This window comes from Anthonomus grandis, chromosome 5 (genome assembly GCF_022605725.1).
Source record: "Anthonomus grandis grandis chromosome 5, icAntGran1.3, whole genome shotgun sequence".
NCBI lineage: Eukaryota > Metazoa > Arthropoda > Insecta > Coleoptera > Curculionidae > Anthonomus > Anthonomus grandis.
The window spans coordinates 31,577,289-31,601,267 of record NC_065550.1 but is presented as its reverse complement, the minus strand read 5'-3'; the positions used below and the strand labels follow the sequence as shown (position 1 = coordinate 31,601,267).

At 34.5% G+C, this 23,979-nt stretch overlaps 1 protein-coding gene across 3 annotated transcripts; it reads left to right on the top strand.

Annotated features, from left to right (window-relative positions):
- Positions 1-37: 37 nt before the first annotated feature.
- LOC126736067 (tumor necrosis factor alpha-induced protein 8-like protein) lies at positions 38-23,979 on the top strand. Of its 3 annotated transcripts, XM_050440271.1 has the most exons (6): positions 39-293; positions 13,520-13,676; positions 13,741-13,798; positions 21,457-21,611; positions 21,670-21,814; positions 21,869-23,979. In XM_050440271.1, exons 3-6 carry the CDS (start codon positions 13,774-13,776, stop codon positions 22,135-22,137), a joined length of 594 nt encoding a protein of 197 aa, XP_050296228.1. In that variant the 5' UTR covers positions 39-293; positions 13,520-13,676; positions 13,741-13,773; the 3' UTR covers positions 22,138-23,979. The 3 variants fall into 3 exon arrangements, with proteins under 3 accessions (XP_050296226.1, XP_050296228.1, XP_050296227.1); XM_050440269.1 differs by lacking the exon at positions 13,741-13,798 and having other exon boundaries at positions 38-293; XM_050440270.1 differs by lacking the exons at positions 39-293; positions 13,520-13,676; positions 13,741-13,798 and adding an exon at positions 13,955-14,109.

Genomic DNA, 23,979 nt, shown 5'->3' with positions numbered 1-23,979 from the left:
GACCAATTTGTTATTTATTTTAATCGCGTATTCGCGTCCGATGTAGTCGTTTCGAAGTGAAGGTTTTACCGATTTCGGTTTCCAGGTTGATTAATTTTTTTAAAGTGGGTGATTTGTTTCGGTTTTATTGGAAAACGAGAACCGTTTTACCGCCAAAAGAGTTGATTTAATTAATAATTGAATATCGATGTGGGCCGTGGTACGGTTCATTTGTTTTCTCGTGCGCGCGTTGTCATAGCAACCCTGGATTTTTCATTATTATAATCAAACAGTAAATTATTTTAATATTGCAGGTGAGTGTAATTAATTAAAATTATTATTGAATAAGAAGAGTTTCCTTTTTAATGTTAATTAAGCTTGATGTTCAGTTAATTTAATTAAAACAAAAGCTGCGCCATATATCCGGTATGCTCTTAGAACATTGAAAGGCCTTTCAATGTTCTACGAGGGAATCCGAGCAGAACTAAGAAATCGAGTATTATTTCTTGCGGATGGTCTCGTTGGATTCAGAACGACTAAACTAAGACAAAACAGTTGGAATTTTCCCGATAGCTCCTATAGAAGCCGAGATATCGGCCTTTAAAGTTTGGGTTTTTTCATTTTCTGGGTATACCCCCCCCTTTCGATTTTTTTAAGAAAAATTTTTTTTTTTCGAATTTGAACTAACTATACCAGCGGATTGTTCTCATCAAGTAGATCACGAAAATACCGGGTTATAAGGGAATCCGAGCAGAACTAAGAAATCGAGTATTTTTTTGACCTCGTTTTTGAGGCCAAAAATGGGCATCAAAAATGTCATATCTCGGCTATTGTAGAAGCTACGACCTTGCGGGTGGTCTCGTTGGATTCAGAAGGACGAAACTAAGACAAAACCGTTAGAATTTTCCCGATAGCTCCTATAGAAGCCGAGATATCGGCCTTCAAAGTTTGGGTTTTTTCATTTTTCGGGTATACCCCCCCCCTTTAGATTTTTTTCAATTTTTTTTTTTTTTTTCGAATTCGAACTAATTGTACCAGCGGATTGTTCTCATCAAGTAGATCACGAAAATACCGGGTTATAAGGGAATCCGAGCAGAACTAAGAAATCGAGTATTTTTTCGACCTCGTTTTTGAGGCCAAAAATGGGCATCAAAAATGCCATATCTCGGCTATTGTAGAAGCTACGACCTTGCGGATGGTCTCGTTGGATTCAGAACGACAAAACTAAGACAAAACCGTTGGAATTTTCGCGATAGCTCCTATAGAAGCCGAGATATCGGCCTTCAAAGTTAGGGTTTTTTCATTTTTCGGGTATACCCCCCCTTTAGATTTTTTTCAAAAAAAATTTTTTTTTTTGAATTCGAACTAACTATACCAGTGGATTGTTCTCATCAAGTAGATCACGAAAATACCGGGTTATAAGGGAATCCGAGCAGAACTAAGAAATCGAGTATTTTTTCGACCTCGTTTTTGAGGCCAAAAATGGGCATCAAAAATGACATATCTCGGTTATCATAGAAGCTACGACCTTGCGGATGGTCTCGTTGGATTCAGAACGACAAAACTAAGACAAAACCGTTGGAATTTTCCAGATAGCTCCTATAGAAGCCGAGATATCGGCCGTCAAAGTTTGGGTTTTTTCATTTTTCGGGTATACCCCCCCCTTTCGATTTTTTTCAGAAAAAATTTTTTTTTTCGAATTCGAACTAACTATACCAGCGGATTGTTCTCATCAAGTAGATCACGAAAATACCGGGTTATAAGGGAATCCGAGCAGAACTAAGAAATCGAGTATTTTTTCGACCTCGTTTTTGAGGCCAAAAATGGGCATCAAAAATGCCATATCTCGGCTATTATAGAAGCTACGACCTTGCGGATGGTCTCGTTGGATTCAGAACGACAAAACTAAGACAAAACCGTGGAATTTTCCAGATAGCTCCTATAGAAGCCGAGATATCGGCCGTCAAAGTTTGGGTTTTTTCATTTTTCGGGTATACCCCCCCCTTTCGATTTTTTTAAGAAAAATTTTTTTTTTTCGAATTTGAACTAACTATACCAGCGGATTGTTCTCATCAAGTAGATCACGAAAATACCGGGTTATAAGGGAATCCGAGCAGAACTAAGAAATCGAGTATTTTTTCGACCTCGTTTTTGAGACCAAAAATGGGCATCAAAAATGCCATATCTCGGTTATCATAGAAGCTACGACCTTGCGGATGGTCTCGTTGGATTCAGAACGACTAAACTAAGACAAAACAGTTGGAATTTTCCCGATAGCTCCTATAGAAGCCGAGATATCGGCCTTCAAAGTTTGGGTTTTTTCATTTTTCGGGTATACCCCCCCCTTTCGATTTTTTTCAGAAAATTTTTTTTTTTTCGAATTCGAACTAACTATACCAGTGGATTGTTCTCATCAAGTAGATCACGAAAATACCGGGTTATAAGGGAATCCGAGCAGAACTAAGAAATCGAGTATTTTTTCGACCTCGTTTTGAGGCCAAAAATGGGCATCAAAAATGACATATCTCGGTTATCATAGAAGCTACGACCTTGCGGATGGTCTCGTTGGATTCAGAACGACTAAACTAAGACAAAACAGTTGGAATTTTCCCGATAGCTCCTATAGAAGCCGAGATATCGGCCTTCAAAGTTTGGGTTTTTTCATTTTTCGGGTATACCCCCCCCTTTCGATTTTTTTAAGAAAAACATTTTTTTTTTCGAATTCGAACTAACTATACCAGCGGATTGTTCTCATCAAGTAGATCACGAAAATACCGGGTTATAAGGGAATCCGAGCAGAACTAAGAAATCGAGTATTTTTTCGACCTCGTTTTTGAGGCCAAAAATGGGCATCAAAAATGCCATATCTCGGCTATTATAGAAGCTACGACCTTGCGGATGGTCTCGTTGGATTCAGAACGACAAAAATAAGACAAAACCGTTGGAATTTTCCCGATAGCTCCTAAGAAGCCGAGATATCGGCCTTGAAAGTTTGGGTTTTTTCATTTTTCGGGTATACCCCCCCCTTTCGATTTTTTTCAGAAAATTTTTTTTTTTCGAATTCGAACTAACTATACCAGTGGATTGTTCTCATCAAGTAGATCACGAAAATACCGGGTTATAAGGGAATCCGAGCAGAACTAAGAAATCGAGTATTTTTTCGACCTCGTTTTTGAGGCCAAAAATGGGCATCAAAAATGACATATCTCGGTTATCATAGAAGCTACGACCTTGCGGATGGTCTCGTTGGATTCAGAACGACTAAACTAAGACAAAACAGTTGGAATTTTCCCGATAGCTCCTATAGAAGCCGAGATATCGGCCTTCAAAGTTGGGTTTTTTCATTTTTCGGGTATACCCCCCCCTTTCGATTTTTTTAAGAAAAATTTTTTTTTTTCGAATTCGAACTAACTATACCAGTGGATTGTTCTCATCAAGTAGATCACGAAAATACCGGGTTATAAGGGAATCCGAGCAGAACTAAGAAATCGAGTATTTTTTCGACCTCGTTTTTGAGGCCAAAAATGGGCATCAAAAATGCCATATCTCGGCTATTATAGAAGCTACGACCTTGCGGATGGTCTCGTTGGATTCAGAACGACTAAACTAAGACAAAACAGTTGGAATTTTCCCGATAGCTCCTATAGAAGCCGAGATATCGGCCTTCAAAGTTGGGTTTTTTCATTTTTCGGGTATACCCCCCCCTTTCGATTTTTTTAAGAAAAATTTTTTTTTTTCGAATTCGAACTAACTATACCAGTGGATTGTTCTCATCAAGTAGATCACGAAAATACCGGGTTATAAGGGAATCCGAGCAGAACTAAGAAATCGAGTATTTTTTCGACCTCGTTTTTGAGGCCAAAAATGGGCATCAAAAATGCCATATCTCGGCTATTATAGAAGCTACGACCTTGCGGATGGTCTCGTTGGATTCAGAACGACAAAACTAAGACAAAACCGTGGAATTTTCCAGATAGCTCCTATAGAAGCCGAGATATCGGCCGTCAAAGTTTGGGTTTTTTCATTTTTCGGGTATACCCCCCCCTTTCGATTTTTTTCAGAAAAAATTTTTTTTTTCGAATTCGAACTAACTATACCAGCGGATTGTTCTCATCAAGTAGATCACGAAAATACCGGGTTATAAGGGAATCCGAGCAGAACTAAGAAATCGAGTATTTTTTCGACCTCGTTTTTGAGGCCAAAAATGGGCATCAAAAATGCCATATCTCGGCTATTATAGAAGCTACGACCTTGCGGATGGTCTCGTTGGATTCAGAACGACAAAACTAAGACAAAACCGTGGAATTTTCCAGATAGCTCCTATAGAAGCCGAGATATCGGCCGTCAAAGTTTGGGTTTTTTCATTTTTCGGGTATACCCCCCCCTTTCGATTTTTTTAAGAAAAATTTTTTTTTTTCGAATTTGAACTAACTATACCAGTGGATTGTTCTCATCAAGTAGATCACGAAAATACCGGGTTATAAGGGAATCCGAGCAGAACTAAGAAATCGAGTATTTTTTCGACCTCGTTTTTGAGGCCAAAAATGGGCATCAAAAATGCCATATCTCGGTTATCATAGAAGCTACGACCTTGCGGATGGTCTCGTTGGATTCAGAACGACAAAACTAAGACAAAACCGTTGGAATTTTCCAGATAGCTCCTATAGAAGCCGAGATATCGGCCGTCAAAGTTTGGGTTTTTTCATTTTTCGGGTATACCCCCCCCTTTCGATTTTTTTCAGAAAATTTTTTTTTTTTCGAATTCGAACTAACTATACCAGTGGATTGTTCTCATCAAGTAGATCACGAAAATACCGGGTTATAAGGGAATCCGAGCAGAACTAAGAAATCGAGTATTTTTTCGACCTCGTTTTTGAGACCAAAAATGGGCATCAAAAATGCCATATCTCGGTTATCATAGAAGCTACGACCTTGCGGATGGTCTCGTTGGATTCAGAACGACTAAACTAAGACAAAACAGTTGGAATTTTCCCGATAGCTCCTATAGAAGCCGAGATATCGGCCTTCAAAGTTTGGGTTTTTTCATTTTTCGGGTATACCCCCCCCTTTCGATTTTTTTCAGAAAATTTTTTTTTTTCGAATTCGAACTAAGTATACCAGCGGATTGTTCTCATCAAGTAGATCACGAAAATACCGGGTTATAAGGGAATCCGAGCAGAACTAAGAAATCGAGTATTTTTTCGACCTCGTTTTTGAGGCCAAAAATGGGCATCAAAAATGCCATATCTCGGCTATTATAGAAGCTACGACCTTGCGGATGGTCTCGTTGGATTCAGAACGACTAAACTAAGACAAAACAGTTGGAATTTTCCCGATAGCTCCTATAGAAGCCGAGATATCGGCCTTCAAAGTTGGGTTTTTTCATTTTTCGGGTATACCCCCCCCTTTCGATTTTTTTAAGAAATTTTTTTTTTTTCGAATTCGAACTAACTATACCAGCGGATTGTTCTCATCAAGTAGATCACGAAAATACCGGGTTATATGCTGAGAAATTTGTTGTTGAATAGATTTGGTTTTGTAAATATTTATTTTAAAATTAAATCATTGTTTAATTAATAAGCAATTTTACGTACAACGCTAATTCATCATATTTTTATTATTAAATAATAATATGTAGTTGGAGTAATTAAACCTACCTACATTATTTATACCTAAAAAACATAAAGTATTCCAATCTCTGACTCCCCCGAAGAAATATGTGCTGCTGCCGCATATTTAAAGTTATATCATGCATTCCTTCGGAGGTCAAGCGGTTTTAGCGAGACAAGAATACATAACACGTATATACATATACGCCTCTTCAAGAAAACAAGAATTAATCTGCTCCTATATGGTGATCTCATCTTTTGGCCGCGGAATTTTTGATATTGAATTATTATTGAACAACCAAAAAAATAATAGGGGAAATATCCTTGTTGCGAATTTATCGACACGGTAGGACTATAATAATAACATTGTCAACTCCCTAATACAAAATGGCCGTCGGACGCCATTTTGTTTGATATCCTATAAATGCAAATTCAATTTTATTTATACAGTCGTCGCTTTATTTGTCCCGAAGGTCGTATCGTTTAACCCTAATTCATCCACATCAACGCTGTGGCGTATAAAAGGTAATTGGAATGATTGGAATCTAAAAATACCCAGCGGGGTTTCCATTTTGTCGGGCAAAAATCCATTTTCCTAATAACGGTTTACCGCCGTATGAATTATTTAATTTTAAATTATGCCCTTATTATTCCCGCTCACGCGAATTAGCTTCGAATTATTTTAATCACAAATCGATTTGGGGATTTTTGTTTTGTCAAGACCTGTCAGGGAGGTTTAAAAGGACTTTGACAGATGTCAATGATAATTACTGCAAAATTGATCTCAAACGGGAAGTTGACGTATAGCATGTGATGTGTCAAAAATTTATTCGTTCTGGCTCACCTGTTTAGACAGGACCGTAAAAAAAATTTTATTTTCTAACATCAACGCATTACGAGTTTTTAATGTTTATTATGTTATTAACTGTCACCTGCCAAAAACTGAAATTATATTGTAACTGTGGCAACACTGGATGTTGAAGTAATCCATCTGTCCAACTCGTTTGACAGATGTCAACCAATCGTGGGAATGGATTTGTTGTAAATCAGAATTTCATGAACCAATTCGGTCCTGCCCTGTTTTTAAATGACATTGACAGATAACTAACGGGTCAAATGTCAATTTCTTATGATTACCCGTTTTCGACAGAACCGTCGCAAGTCTATTTTACTTTCCAAACAGGTTTTAACAATAAATCAAATACTGGACTATTGGGTATAAAAATGTTTTATATTAACACTGGAATGTCATAATATTTGCCGGGCGTTGACAAATGACAGATAACCCGTCCAACTCGTTTGACAGATGTCAAACAATTGTGGCATTACCACTTTACCATTACCATCCTGCCTTGTTGATTGACAAATGACATTGACAGATAACCAATGGGTCAAATGTCAATTTCTTACGACTACTTGTTTTTAGTTTTGACCGTAAAACAATTATTCCTTACTTTATCAAAACCTATTCGCGGTTGTCATAAATTTGCAATTCCCTTGACAAATTATATATAGATAAAGTAATATGGCATTTAGACTATGGGCGTGGTCGGGTATTATCCTGGCAATGCGGCAATCGGCAATGCATCAGCTGATTTTTTCATTGACAGAAGAGCAACTTGTCAGCGTCAATTTGGTCGAACTGAGTCAATCAGTCGGAATAATATTCGGCTTTATTCAGTGTTTATCTTAATATGGTAAATTCTATTGTGACAAATCCTAGGGAAAAATAACGGATATTGTTCTAAATCCTACCCTGTATTGGCACGAGCCATATATAAGAAATTAAAAAGAAAAGAAAACCGTTAAAAGGAAGAACGGATCGCTGGCCTTGTCTGTCACCTGGCCGATAAGAGGCAGCTGTTCTTAGAACATTGAGGGCATGTGAGCGACTTTTATCCAAATACGTTTTGATCGCAATAAACACGGTAATTTCTAATACGGATCATGCGTACATGGGACAATCGTTAATACCATTTTCCGGAAAAATAAAAAAAAATTTATAAATGTATGTGAAAAACTCCAAGCAAGGGCACGACATATAACCCCATTAGAAACATATAGGAAATCCACCCTTTATGGCGGTGTAACACGCAAACAAAATTATTTAAAGCATAATTTTCTGCAAAAAAAAAACGGTTTTTATGCAAAAGAAGTGCCGAGGATAATAAAGGCCAGACCACTTGAACGATAAAAAGGGGATGAAAAGGGAGAACTTGAGGAACAAAACCGTGAAAAGTTATTCAGAAAATCATGGCCCTAAATCCTTTTTATTTCCTTTTTAAATGACTTAGCCGTCGTTTGAATAATAACGGAGTTAAAACGGATGTTTTTTAACGAGGTCGGCCATTTAAAAGGCTCGGATTGTATAATATGTAATGCGTAGTACAGAGTAAATTTGAATAAGGTTTTCACTTACAGTTCGAGCAATTGATGAAAAATATGAAGAATTTTTATAGCTCAAGAAGTTTCGGAGTTATACCCAGATGTTGAGGCACGACTTTAAGAGCCTTGGAGGAAACAATATTTAATTAAATTTCCATAGGTGATAAATAGAATATAGATTATTTATATTCACTATAATAATTATTTATTTTTACTGATAATTACATGTTAAATATGGTTTCTGTAAAGTTTCCAAAAAATGAAAACAAAAAATCAAATACGCCCGGACTAAGAGACGACATTGCCTACTGTCAAACCTAATCAGAGCAAGACGGCTAACAAACACCATAAGCTAGAGCGAGAAAAAACAAACCGGGAGCAACAATTGATTAGTCCAGGCATCTTGGATGAAAAACTCGACATCCCCAAATCATTTTTGCTTAACTAATAAAAGGAAGTATATAATAAACACGACTATGATTAATGATTATTTAAATACAGGATTGGCAAAACGAAAAACCCATTTAAAAAACCCACAGGGTTTTTGTGCCAAAAACCAACCCAACGACCTATACAAAAACCCAACACAAAAACCCATACAAAAGCCCAAAGAATTTGAGATGTTTAAAAAAAATGAAAAATGAGACAAAATTGAGATACTTTTTATTTATATAGTATTTAATAACAAAATATCAAAATATAATGACATTCTTATTCCTAAGTTTTATCAACAAATCGGGTTTCTCACTTTTTCGTAAGGAACAAAATTAAATAAATAATTTCAATTGGAAACAGAACAGAAAGGTACTAATAGACCAGTCTTTAATATTCTTATTCCTAAGTTTCAAAAAATCAATTTTTACATTAAAATATAAAAAACAAAACAAAAACAAAACGCCTTATTCATTATAGGAATAAAATAAAAATAAATTAAACACCTAAAACAACTTTTTCTTTTTCTCTTTTTTAAAATGGCTCACTTTAATTATTTTTACTAGCTTTTCTACCTTATCTGGCAGCAACTTATTCCGAAGATCAGTCCACACCAAACCATAGGAACTAAAGATTCTTTCCAGAGCTGCAGAACTAGCAAGGCAAGAATGTAAGCAAAAAATGTGGCCGTGTTCATCAAAATACGATCTGAATCTGAATTTTGAGCTATGGAAGTAATCTTAGTTTTTACAATTGACCACCATTTGAATGCAGACATGTTTTTTATCACGCTTTTCTTAAAAAGTGATGATTGATAAATATCTTCATCCTTTATTCGGAATAACAGATAACCTTGGAAAAAATCTTCGTGATTCTCAAGTAACCAAGCCTCTGCCTCATCCTGGTATTTTTTTTCTAGGTTTTTGTCCATATATTTAGGATCAGTTAAAAAACATAGAAAGTGGAAGGGTTGTATTCCCTCCTCAAATTTTTTTTAATGTCTTCAATGTAGGGGCTTAGACATGGTTTGTTTAATAAATCTAGCCAGATGTTGACGGCATCGGCGAGAGTAGTTTGGTCACTCTGGAATTTATCTAAGGCAATACCAACTGCCTGTAGTTGTTGCTCTAAGTCAAGTGCATTTTTGTATAAATTAATGTCGTCAATTTTTCTTATAATATGCTGATCAAGAGAATTTGAGGCATTAAACCCCCTTTAAGTTTAAGAATTCCGTGAGGTTTATGGTGGTTTCTGATATATGTCTGTATTTCTACCAAGTGTTTGAGGACAGTTTGTGGCGAAACAATTTTTTCCAATAGATTTAAATAATGTGCATTACATCCATAGGTTAGTATAGAGGGATATTTCTCTGCAACCATTTTCCTAAATTTCTTAATTTTATTTTCATTGTCGGTTACTATTGCAAAAACGTCTTTATTGTATAATTCCTTACATTGTTTAATCGCACCTTCAGCGATTTCAAAATGATATTTAGATATTTTTTTGTCATCGACGCAATCTAATGAAGATAACAAAAAAGAACTATTTCCGGTGTGAATGCTTGTCGATATAATTGGATCGTTTCTAACACTAGACCATCCATCGAACATCAGAGTAACTGGTCTATTTCCCTCGGTCTGCATTAGAACTTCCCTTATTTCTTTTTCATAAACCTCGTAAACTTCATCCAGCAAGTTTCCGGCAATTTTTCTCCTGTTAGGGGGTGTATAACCTGGTCGAAGGGATTGGATCATCTCAATAAAAGATGGATGTTCAACTGTGGAAAATGAGAGATTGCATGTATAAAAACATTCTGCAATTTTGAGGTCCAACGTATGTTTTTCTTCCTTTGATGTTTTCACGACTACTTTGTCCGAAACTGTTTGTTTTCTTCTTTTAGGAGTCATTGTAACTGCAACACCGTCACTGTAACTCAATTGGGGGGATTCTCTATCTTGTTCTGGCCTTTTTCTGTTTTTTTTTTGTGCTTTCTGTTATAGGGCACGTAGAAAAAGAACTATTGTCATCATCTGATAATCGCAAAGGAACTACCTGGCTCTCCAGATACAACGAACACTTTCCAAGATGTGCTTTAATCCTCTCTATTTTTCCCGTCAGTTTTTGAGGACAAAATTTGCACTTGAGTGTACCAACTGTCAATCGAATCACATATTCCCACTTTACAGATTTGTGACAACCCCCTTCGTAATAGTCCCCACCTTTTTTAACCCTTCCTTTATTGTCTTCCTTTTTAGCTACCTTTGCACTTGTCGTAACTTCGTTTTCTTCTTTTTTCCAAGTTTTGCTTCATTTCAATCTCACTGACTGAAATCTCCGACGATCCATCCAAGATGTTGACGACCTCGTGATGAGCCTCCAAATTTCTAGACACAGAATTCCCTTGTGTTGATGTGGATGGTATTGATGAAAGACTATCAAAAGACTGTTGTGATGGTGTTACAGTCTTCCATCTTGTCATTTTTATTCATATCGTTTCCTGAGTTTACCACTTCTTCAAGTTGTATATCTTCAACGATAACTTCAACTAGGTTTGTTTTTGTTGTGTTACCATCCATATTTTTCTTCCATAAATCCAAGAAAAACCCATGTTGAAAATATTTATAGTTTAAAAAAAGTAAAACTCACCTTTTACTTTCAGTTTACACATCAAAAAGAAACACACTAAAACACTATGTTTTGTTACTATTATAACACTTTACTAATGTTGTGTAAAGTTTTAACACAACACCAAAAAACAAACAGTCTAGTCAAAACTTCAAAACTAATGTTATTTTTCTATAATTTGAGGTTAGAGTTCCGTAAAATGACAAATACCCAACAAATACCCAAGAAAAACACAAAAACCCAGCACAAATACCCAAAACCCCACTCAGAGCATACAAAAACCCAGTTTTTTGCCAACCCTGTTTAAATATAAATCTTTAACCTAAAAATTCGAAAAAATCAAATACGTCCGGACTAAGGGACGAGAATGCCTTCTGTCAAACCTAATTAGAGCAAGAAGGCTAACAAACGCCATAAGCTAGAGCAAGAAAAAAAGAATTGATTAGTCCAGACACTTTTGATAAAAATTTCAACCTCTTCGTATCGTTTAATTTTAATTTAAGTCAGTTTCTAGCCTGGATAATTCAAAAACTATTCCAGGCATTTAAATAGGGGGTTTTACTCGTAGTTTGAGGAATTCTCAATGAACTATTTCATGTATAAATAATTTTTATAGCTCAAGAAGTTTAGGAGTTATACCCAGATGTTGAGGCACGACTTTAAGAGCCTTGGAGCAAACAATCAATATTTAATTAAATTTCCATAGGTGATAAATAGAATGTAGATTATTTATATTCACTATAATAATTATTTATTTTTACTGATAATTACATGTTAAATATGGTTTCTGTAAAGTTTCCAAAAAATGAAAAGAAAAAATCAAATACGTCCGGACTAAGGGACCACAAGACCAACTGTCAAACCTGATCAGAGCAAGACGGCTAACAAACGCCATAAGCTAGAGCGAGAAAAAACAAACCGGGAGCAATAATTGATTAGTCCAGGCATCTTGGATGAAAAACTCAACATCCCCAAATCATTTAATTTCATTTTTGCTTAATTAATAAAAGGGAGTATATAATAAATACGACTATGCTTAATGATTATTTAAATATAAATCCTTAACCTAAAAATTCGAAAAAAATCGAATACGTCCGGACTAAGGGATGACAGGGCCAACTGTCAAATCTGATCAGAGCAAGACGGCTAACAAACGCCATAAGTTAGAGCGAGAAAAAAACAAACAGGGAGCAACAATTGATTAGTCCAGGCACTTTGGATGAAAAACTAAACAGCCCCAAATCATTAAATTTAATTTTTGCTTAAGTAATAAAAGGAAGTATATAATAAACACGACTATGATTAATGATTATTTAAATATAAATCCTTAACCTAATAATTCGAAAAAATCAAATACGACAGGGCCAACTGTCAAATCTGATCAGAGCAAGGCGGCTAACAAACGCCATAAGCTAGAGCAAGAGAAAACAAACAAGGAGGAACAATTGATTAGTCCAGGCACCTCGGATGAAAAATTGAACCTCTCCGTATCGTTTAATTTTAATTTAAGTCAGTTTCTAGCCTGGATAATTCAAAAACTATTCCAGGCATTTAAATGGGGGGTTTTACTCGTAGTTTGAGCAATTCTTAATGAACTATTTCTTGTATAAATAATTTTTGTAACTCAAGAGCGTTTTGAGTTATACCCAGATGTATGAGGCACGACTTTAAGAGCCTAGGATGAAAAAATCAATATTTAATTAAATTTCCATAGGTGATAAATAGTATGTAGAAAATTGTTATTTACTATAATAAATATTTAATTTTACTCATAATCACGTGTTTACTCTTAGGGACTTTAAATATGGTTTCTGTAAAATTTCCAAACAATTAAAATAAAAAATCAAATACGCCCGGACTAAGGGACGGCTATGCCTATTACCAAACCTAATCAGAGCAAGACGGCTAACAAACACCATAAGTTAGAGCAAGAGACCAAGAGAGAAGAAACAAGGTGCAACAATTGATTAGTCCAGGCACCTTGGATGAAAAATTCAACCTCTCCGTATCGTTTAATTTTAATTTAAGTCAGTTTCTAGCCTGGATAATTCAAAAACTATTCAGGGCATTTGAATTAGGATTTCACTCGCAGTTTCGGCAATTCTCAATGAACAATTTCATATATAAATAAGTTTTGTAGCTGAAGAAGTTTTTGAGTTATACCCAGTTTTTTGAGGGCCTATAATTAAAATTTTAATAATTAAATACTACTTCATATTAAGACACTCCTAAGTCAGTTTATGTTCTGGATAATTCAAAAAGTATTCCAGGCATTTATGAATTATTTGAATGAAGGTCTCACTCGTAGTTTGAGCAATTGTCAATAAATAGTTTCATATATGAATTATTGTAACTTAAAACCTTTATGAGTTATAGGCATATTTCTGAACTTACGACAGCCTAAAACTAAAACCACTTACTCCTAGTAATCTAAGACCCCTTTCTGGATTTTTCCAAAGTACCTATTTAACGTATTCTTTTTGTTCCAGATCAAACAAACCCTTTGGCCCTAAATCAAAACGAACACTGCCACATTCTGATCCCTCTTGTAGTTAATGTTAAAAGAAGACAACATGTCCACTATTGTGGAAGTGGAAAGCTGGATCATATACCAATACGTCGCGACCGAATGTTCAAATTGTCTATGTAAGATAGTAGTCCCACCCCACGTAAAACATTTTTATTTATTTATTTTTGTTTTTTTTTTTAGAAATTTTATTTTTGCTTTTGTTTGTTTTGCCATATGAAAGACCCATCGTCAACATCAGGTAGGTTTTAGTTTTATTTTGTTTTGTTTTTTTTTTTAATATTTAACGGTGATATCACCAGAAACAATTGCCTTCTACGTCGTTACGACACAATATGCATGCATGCGGCGATAAGATTTCTGTATTTATGTTACACGTACATACCATACATTCATTTTTGTTTGTAAGAACGTTGCTATTTCCATTATGAGTAATTCATTAAATATTAAAGTGCTTCTCGAATAGTAGTTTTATGAATTATTAAAAAAATAAAATAAGGCTCGTAACGTGATCAAATATGTATAGAAAAACACGTGACATCAATATACAGGGTGAGTTATTTTGTAGCCTATAAAAGTTTCTTATTTCTGTCAAAGCAATTTGATCCACTTTGTATGTGTAATGATTTATGGGTGTTTCCTGATGATGATTGATTCTTATAAGGAGCGAATGTTCAGAATTAGATCCTCCGTTTCCGGTATACATAGGTTTTATCGCATTTTAAACGGTGCCATCAGGAAGTTCGTTCACATTTGTTGTCTGTAGTAAGTAATACGATATATGTATAACACATGAATGAATGAACGGAAGCTGTTTTCTTTTTATGTGTGGTTGTTAACGAGACATTCAGCATCTCTTTCTATTTCTTTTTTTGTAAAGTTTTGGAATTTTAAGTTTAATTAAAAGGCTGGGGAGAAGGATTTAAAGTAGTTTTGGAATTTTTGACCAAAGGCCAAATTCAAGGAATTTAAATATTTTAGTAAAATCTTTAAATCTTTTGGTTTTAAAAGGCAGAAGTATAATTATTTTTGTTTTTTTTTAATAGTTTTCGATAATTTATAAGATTTTCTTTTAATCATTCATAATAGGATTTTGACAGAGATCTGCTTTTTATGTTAAAAGGTTCATACGGAAAGATGGTGTATTTTCGGAATTTTGAAAGGTTAGAAAAATCATCCCTATTTATAAAAAAGAAACGACCCGACGTCGATTGAGAACTATCGTGGAATTTCCGTATTACGCAATTTTTTTAAAGTGTTTGAGGATATCTTACGAAAAGTCTTACTTTCAAAAGTTCAAAACATATTGTCAGTTCACCAACACAGATACTATCCCAAAAAATCATGTATGACTAATCTTTCAAAGTTTTCAACGATAGGGGGCAGGTAGACGTAATTAATATACACCGATTTTCTCAAAGCCTTTCATCAAATTAACATATTTATTCTATTAATGAAAGCAGCTGTACAATTTGGTTTCTCTAACAACCTTACCAAAACCTTAGAGAACCTCAGAAGTTTGTCGAGATTCAAGGTATCAAGTCAACATTTTTCACGTCAAAATAGTCAGGTATGCTCCAAGGATCAAATCTGGGGCACTGTTATTCATTATCCTCATAAATGAAATGATCTTCTTTCTTTATTGGGATGCAAAATGCTGGCCTATGCGCACCATCAAGCCTCTGTTAATGGGATTTGTCAATTCTCTTTAACTATACTGTACCAATGGTACTTCCTTAAATAGGCTTGTTGAGGTGAAAGAACTGCGGATGGTGTTTGATGATAAATTCTCTTTTGATCCATATATTGATCAGGTGATGAAAAGTGCGCCTAGATCATTTCGTACATAATGTTTACTGAATAAAATACTTTATTCAGTAAACATTAAAAATATTTTATTCAGTAAACTTTGCCATAAGATTATGCTTACAAGATTTAATGAAGTTCCTTTAATTCTACGTCGGTACTATCAGTCCGTAAAGTTTCTCTGCCAACTTCTACAGGCTAAAATTGATTCCTTGTTTGTTGCAACAAATATAGTTTTACGTGCCATGCATCAGATATGAACACTCTTCTCTCATTCGTGGGAGTTTAAGTCTACTTAGGCAAAATTCCATTCACAAAATGTTCCTTACTTTGTAATATCAATTGTGATAATCTCTTAACCATAATTACATCTACATGAGGTATTAAATTTCAAATTGTATTTATTTTAGTGTCAAATGGATAAAATAGAATTTTTTGCAAATAGGGTAGGCGCACCTAAGAGTACGCATTCCCTAAGAGTACGCAGACCTCGGATGAGCCATATAGCTACACCGCGGGTCGAATCCAATATGGCCATTTGTGGCACAGAACACAAAGAGGAATGGTCTTGGTCTGTTTTCTGTGATTTGTGGTTGTTTGTGTCAAGGTGTTGCTCAGTGAATTTAAGTTTTAGTGGGATTATTGATAAACGAATAGTCGTAAGTAATATAAAATATGCTATTTTGATGTAATATTTAAGTGAATATACTTAAGGAATCATATCGTGTGGAAACATTTGTTAGAAAATGCATATTAGCGGTTAAATTCAACGATCATTAGGCTATAGACTCACCTAAAAACATCCTTGTTTTGTCGGTTGCATAACACATTTTTTACAATATTTCCGAATCGGAATCCTAGAAAAGGGAGCTAAGAGTACGCAAGTTACAATTACAAAGTGCGTACTCTTTGCCACAGTTATTTATTTTAATTGCTTAGTAACGATAGGCACCTTTAATTAATTTCTGGATATAAATTTCAGAATAACAAGGTGATAATGGGAAAATGTAAGAGGAAAACAAATCGTACGCTGAAATTTACACAAGAATTGCTAGATGAGACGCGACTTAGAATAGACTGGGGGGAAAGCAAGCGTCAGTTGCTGCTGCCTTGGGTGTTAACGAGTGCTCTTTACGGAAACGATTGAGATTAGGGACTATTTCACAATCCTTGGGGCGTTTAAACTCAGTTTTTACTCTCGATCAGGAAAAAGAATTGGCGAATCATATTAAAGATCTGGATAACTGATTCTATGGATTGCGCATGAAAGACCTGCAGTCGCTTGCATTCCAGTACGCCGAGCTAAACCAAATAAGGCACAGATTAAATCCAACGAAAAAAATGGCGGGTTATCACTGGGTTAAAGATTTTGCTAAACGAAACTTGCTGTCTCTTAGAGCTCCCCAAAAAAGTAAGTTTTGCTAGAGCAATTGGCTTTAATAAGTTTCAGTGCAACAGATTTTTTGAAAATTTAAGATAATGCTATGAAAAAACAAAAGCACCAGCTCACCGCATTTTAATATGGATGAAACCGGGATGTCGACGGTCCCTAATAGAATGCTCAAAGTTTTTGCCCCCAGGGGCAAGAAAACAGTTTCAAAAATGGTTGCAGCAGAACGAGGACAGTTAGTAACAGCTGTGTGTTGTATGAGAGCTTCAGGAGTTTGGGTACTCCCCGCTTTTATCTTCCCACGCAAACGTATGAACGATGAACTTTTTTATGGATGTCCACCTGGAACTTTACAATTAGTGACAGAAACTGATTATATGAATTCGGAGCTTTTAAGGTGGCTTAGACATTTTCAAGACTACGTAAAATCATCAGAGGATGATCCTGTTGTTTTGATTCTTGACAACCACACATCACATTGTACCTTGAAGCAGTTAATTTTTGTCGGAATAACTGTATAGTTCTTCTATCGTTGCCGCCCCATAAGAGCCACAAAATGCAGCCCCTCGATAAATGCTTTTTTGGTCCATTGAAAACTGCAGTCTCGAATGAAAGAGACAAATGCATGATTCAAAACCCTGGTAGACCAGTGACTCTGAAACAAATGTCTAGACTATTTCATGCAGCTTATTCCAAGGTTGCAACAATTAAGATTTGTGAAAAGGCATTTAGTGCTACAGGATTGTATATAACCCAGATGTGTTTACAGAGGAGGATTTTGCACCTTCAGAGGTAACTGATCGAGCCTTACACATTGAACCAACAAACGATAAGCGACATGAAAATGAAGATAATGTTCAAGTGTTAAACAACCACGACTCCGACGATGATGACAATTTGCCTATTTCAGTTTTGATAGATAGGATACGTAAAGAGCCTGTTACTCCGACAGAAATACACGATGCTAGTCTCAAAACACCAACCAAGAATACTGATAGCAGTTGTTTAATAGCAACAACAATAATAATAAAGGCTCTCCTACTTTTAGTATTTAATAAAGATATTTTCACATTTTTTAGGTCGGAAATATTACCATCTACACCTTATAAAGACTTACTGCAAGAATCCACCTCCCAAAACAAGACGAGCAGTAAAAGGAAACTTACTGACAGCACTAAGCAGAAGAAGAAGAAGAAAATTCCTTCGAAGGCTTTGAGCATCAGCATCAACAGCAATCAAGAAGATGCTGTCTGTCCTGGATGTGAAGAGAACTACAGCAATTCTTACGGTGGAAGCGATTGGGTCAGATGGCATGAAATTTGCACAAGCTACATGGGATAAAAGCAATTCCATTGCGACCTATGCAATTGGACATTTCTTAAACATTGTGATGTTGCGTACTCTTAGCCCAACCTTTGCGTACTCTTTGGCATATGTGGCGCTAAGAGTACGCATTTGTTTTTTTTTTTTTAAAAGGGTTGTGTTATTTTTAATGTAGAAATAATTTACTTTAAACTGTGTTTTTTTGTTGGCTAATAGAATATATGCTTGGTTGCCCACTATTTTTTTTATTTATTTTTCTTTATTGTAGTTTTATGTAGAAAAGAATATTAAGTGCGTACTCTTAGGCGCGCCTACCCTATGCAGCTGACTGCAAGAAATGTATAGCTAAATAAATAAATAAAATATAATTTTTAAGGTTTTTTTTTGCTTAATACATGGAATGACGATTTTTTTATTGAAATTTTTGAAACTAAATTACGGAGAACTAAAAAATCTAATTCGGAATTAATATTAACAAAATTTTTAAATTTCATCAAAAAATAATAGTTTTTTTGAATATTAGGTTTTTAATGGATTTAAACCAATTTTGATATTTTATCGTTACGAATTTCGGGAAAAAAATTACGCATTTTAATAAATTAATTAGGGGGTTTTGAATTTTAAGTGAAATTAAAATAATGCAGAAAAAAGAGACAAAAATGTCAATACATTTATTTAATTTAAAATTTTGAAATTTGACAAACACGAAAATTCAAGAGTCTAAAATATTATGGAATTTTAAAGGAGGATTAAAATTAATCTTGAAATTTTCGACTTTTCCAGTTTGAAAAAGCAGAAATTTCATTTTTTTTGTTTTTTTTTAAATTATTTTATATAAATTCTAAATTGCCAAAACACACGAACAATTTTTAATGAAATTTCCAAAAAAAAGAAAACAATTCAATTCAATTCTTTATTAATCCAAAAGCACAATAACCGATAATAGGTGTAGGATGTATTAAAAGAAAGAAAATAAAATTAAGATTATAAACTAAATTAAAATTAGCATAAAACTTAGATTCCTTACACAGTATTTTAGTAATAAAATTTTCTAAAATAAAACTTACACTAATTTTAAATACAATACAATTAAAAAAGCACACACAGACACACACAATTGAGGAACTAAGTATAATATCAATGTAGGTATTTATGCATTCAAGTAAAATTTCAATAAAAAGTAGTGTTATGTTATCTATCAGCTCAGACTCGAGAAAGTTGTATCATTTAGGAATTCATCAACTGAATAATAGCATTTTTCAATTAGAGTTAATTTTAAAAAGTTTTTTGCTTTCAAGTGCTCTTATCTCAATAGGTATTTTATTGAAAATTTTTATAAGATTATATTGAACTTTTTTCTGAATAAAACTAAAGTTACATTTTACATTTTTTAAATTGTATTTATGCCTTGTTTTATGGGGATGTTCCCTATTTGTTTCTAAGAAGAGGTCTGGATTATCTTTAACAAACAACGCTGCTTTCAAAATGTAAGGAGTGTTAAGATTTTACTTTGTTTAAATTTTTCTCTGCAAGTCTCCATCACCTTTAGGCTATATATGTTTCTGATACAGCGTTTCAGAAGAACAATGATCATATCTGCCTCTGAGCTGTCACCCCAGAATATGACTCCATATTTTAGGCATAGTATGCTATTTTTGATGTTTCTGCACTTACATGCATGGAAATTATTTTTAATGCATAGCAGTAAGAGGCTATTTTGTTTGCAAGAGAGTCAATGTTATGTATTCAATCTAAACTATGGTCTAACCTGATCCCCAGAAAAGTTACATAATCTAGAATTTTAATTTGTTTAAGATCTGCTTTATAGGTAAATGAATAAGCATTTTTTTATAGTTGAATTTAATAAATTGGGATTTATTCACATTAAGCAGTAGAACAGCGTCGCTCACAACCTCTGGTAACTCATTGGTGTAAATAATATAAAGTATGATTTTTGATGTATGTATGATGTATTGAATTCAACATTTTCTTTTGGGTGAACGTTGAAATATAAAAAATTCGAAAAATTTAAAATTAGTTTGATGTCATTTAAAGTTCCCGTCAAACATTTTAAGCCATTGTCTAATATCTTGTATGTTATTGGGACACTTCCTGCTTCTTTAATGTAATTTCTTATTTCTCCCAGGAATTTGAGGCAATTTTCGATTTTATTCATGTTATTTCAACCAATTCTCAATGGTATTCCAGGAGTTTAACACATGAGACATTTAAAGCCATTGTTTAATATATTTTAATTTATTGGAATACTTCTTGCTTATTTAAAGTAATTTCTTATTTCTTCCAGTCATTTGAGATATGTGTCTATTTTATTCCAAACATTGCAAAGAGTTTTCAATGTTATGCTAGGAAATTTTAATTTTTTTACTGTTAAAGCGCATGCAGAGTTTTAATTATTTACGTTTTTTTTTTAATAATTTTGGATGAATTTTAAACTTCCAAAAGATACAAAAATCACGATTTTAATTTCTAAAAAACAAAAAACTTAGATTTTTTTTGTAACAATGTGAAATTGTAACTTTTTCATGATTTTTCCTATTGAAACTCAAATTGGGGACCTATTAAAAACTCTTAAATATCGACGTGTTATGAAACTCTAAAACCAGAAATTTTTTAAATAAATTTTGCAATTGTTGAATAAAATTAAAATTTTGACTTGTAGTGACCACTTTTTAATGGACTTCTACATTTTTTGAACTTTTGTCATTACCAAAAATTTAAAGGTAGAATGAAATTTTAATTTGAAAATTTCCAAAAAACGATAATTTCTCAATTATACAATACTGAATCTGGGAATTTTGGAGTTAAAGAAAAGGGGGCGGGAGGGAGGACTTTAGTGAAAATATTTTAAAAAAATTAGTCTTACTTCAAGTAATTTATTACATTTTAAATGTTTTCAATTCTCAAAGATTTAGCAGTAAGTAAAAGCCCCTACAAGGGTCCATCCTATTCATTTTGGTGGCATTTACAATGTCTAAAATTTTTTTTTTGCAATTTTATTGTGGATATAGATCAGATCAAATCGATGGTAACTGGATTTAGTCAATTTCCAAATTAAGTCCTGTTCTTTAAATTAGGATTTATAATTCTTGTTTGTTGAGGCTTCGAAATCGCTTCCACGTGTTTTAAAGTCTTTAAATCATTTTTTTTCCTCATGTTTCTGAAATATTTAAATTTCCAAATATTGCGCACCTTTAGGAGCTTAATATAATGAGTCTTAGACAGCCAATGCTTGCATATTTTCAGTTAATTTTTGAAGTGCGGAATTATTAAATGAATTTGAACAGTTTTCTGCTCTTTTACTATGCTCTACGCTAGTCTTAAGTGTGTTTTTTTTTAAAATAAAGTTTTGTTTTTCTTAGTTATGACCGAGAGCACATTTAAGGCTCGTGACATCGGCCTCAGAGCTCAGAAAAAGATCCTGAGCAAAATGGCGGGCAAGAACGTTGCCAAGGTGTTCATCGATGACGTCACCGCATCCCTTCTAGACAATTTATATCGGCTTGCCAAACAATACGTGAGTTCGCGTATAATAAAACCCCCCTAGCATAGACCAAAGTATGATCATATTTCAGTCAAACAACAAAAAAGAAGCCGAAAAACTCATCAAAAACATCATCAAAGTGGTAATCAAATTAGGCGTGTTACACCGCAACAATTTACTATCAGAGGAGGACTTAAAACTGGCCGAGAAGTTCAAAAGCAAATTCCGTATGGCCGGTAAGAATTAAATTACTAGCGTTTTAATAGACCCTAATACATCCTCACTTACAGGCATGACGATCATCTCCTTCTACGAGGTGGACTTCAGCTACGACCGCAACTATTTGGTAAAAGCCCTGGGGGAATCCCAAAAGATCCTCAAGGCCATCATCTCGCGACACCTAACGGATAAATCGATAAACCGGGTCGAGAGTGTCTTTGGGTTCTTCGCTAACGAGACTTTTTTGGACGCGATGTTCAAGAGAGACAGCGAGCATCGCGAGGCCCTCGGTAGGGTCGTTAACGATTTGAATAGGGCCATCGATAATGGCGATCTGTAAGATGTTCTTGCCTATAAAAGGGTGAAAATTGGGGGTTTTTTGGTCCTATATATGCTATGATAAAGTGTTACAAGATGTGTTTATCGTTGCGGGAGGACTACATGGTTTTATTAAGAGGGTAGTATTACTTGTTTGTCATTCTGCCGACGTCGGAACGAGTGTGTATTTAGATGCTAGTCATAGGGACGCCTCGTCAGGGGTCTTCCTAGTTCCAAGGGTCATTTTGGATTTCATTAATGAACCTAAATGTCTTAAAATGATAATTTCGTGATTAACAATTTTGGCCAAGGACGATTGAGGTTACGTTTTTTATTTAAAGTTGGCAACACCAGGGAGGCTATGTGAATTTAGCCGCTAATCAAGCTGTCAATTATGACTTTACTGACATTGACATTTGACATTGATTGGAGATAAAAAGAGAAAAAGAACACTAACAAAAAGTTCCATGAAGATTGATTTATGCCTTCCAGTCTAGAATGTTTTCCCCAAGCGTCATAAAAGTTTGAGGTTAAGTTAGAAACTCTATTTGAAGTTTGGCAACATAGGAACGAATAGTATATGTCGCCGCTAATCTAATAAGCTGTCAATTGTTACTTTACTCACATTGACAAACGACATCGATAAGCTTAGTCTATTGGTCGCACTTGACCTTAACTACAAACTCTATTATTTAGAGATAAAGGAGTAAGAAGTTTCCAGATCAATTTAGTTTCTTCGCTGCAAGAGGCCACCTTTGACTACTTTACTATTTGGTGATTAAAAAGAACAAGAACGCTGATAAAAAGTTCCAAAAGAAGTTAGAAATTCGATCTGAAGCTTGGCAACACAGGAACAAGCAGTATATGTCACCGCTAATCTAATAAGCTGTCAATTGTTACTTTACTCACATGACATCGATAAGCTTGATCTTTTCGTCGTACTTGCCTTTGGCGACCTACTCTATTATTTAGAGATAAAGGAGTAAGAAGCTTTGAAAAGTCGAAAAAACTTAAAATTTGAATCGAGATACACAGAAAAGCTTAATCATATTTTGACCATGAAAGTTTTTCCAAGTTTCCAGATTCGTTGTACCAGAGCGAGTATGTAAGTTTAGCCACTAATCGAGCTGTCAATTATAACTTTACTGACATTGACCGGTTTAGTCTTTTCTGCATAAAAGGCCACCTTTGACTATGTTACTATTTTGGAGATGAAAAGAGAAGACGTTGTCAAAAAGTCCTACAGAAAGACATACAGAAAATCTTTAAACGCATTTTCAAGCCGTCGTAACAGTTTGAGGTTATGTTAGAAATGTCATTCGTCTTCTGGCAACACTGGATCAAGTATGTGGATTTAGCCATTAATGAAATAAATTGTCAAGTATGACAAGAGACATTTGACAATAAAAGGATAATTACTTTCACCGCAAGAGGTCGCTTTTGCAAAGTTTCTAATATAATTAGTTTTTCTATTAATTTGAAGAAGAGAGTGGAAAATATTGACTAAAACTAAAAATTGGACCGCAAATCTACATTTTTGCGCAAGTATCCAAAACAAGGAGAAAAGCTTTAAACTAATGATTTCGTCGTGGGTTTTCGCCAAGAAGTCATAAAAGTTTGAGGTTATGTCAGAATTTTGATTCGATGTCTGGCAACACCAGAGGGAGTATGTAAATTTAGCGGCTAATCAAACTGTCAATTATAACTTTACTGACATTGTCACTTGACATCGAGCAGTTTAGACTGTTCTGCGTAAGAGGCCACCTTTTACTACGTTACTATTTTGGAGACGAAAGGAGAAAACGTTGGCAAAAAGTCCTAAAAAACTTAAGATTTTAATATAAGACATAAAGAAAAGCTTAAA

Coding starts and splice junctions, on each gene's coding strand:
- LOC126736067 (XM_050440269.1), top strand. CDS start 13,586: ATGTTAAAAGAAGACAACATGTCCACTATTGTGGAAGTGGAAAGCTGG. Junction 13,677..21,456: donor CGAATGTTCAAATTGTCTAT/GTAAGATAGTAG, acceptor TGTTTTTCTTAG/TTATGACCGAGAGCACATTT. Junction 21,815..21,868: donor AAGCAAATTCCGTATGGCCG/GTAAGAATTAAA, acceptor CCTCACTTACAG/GCATGACGATCATCTCCTTC.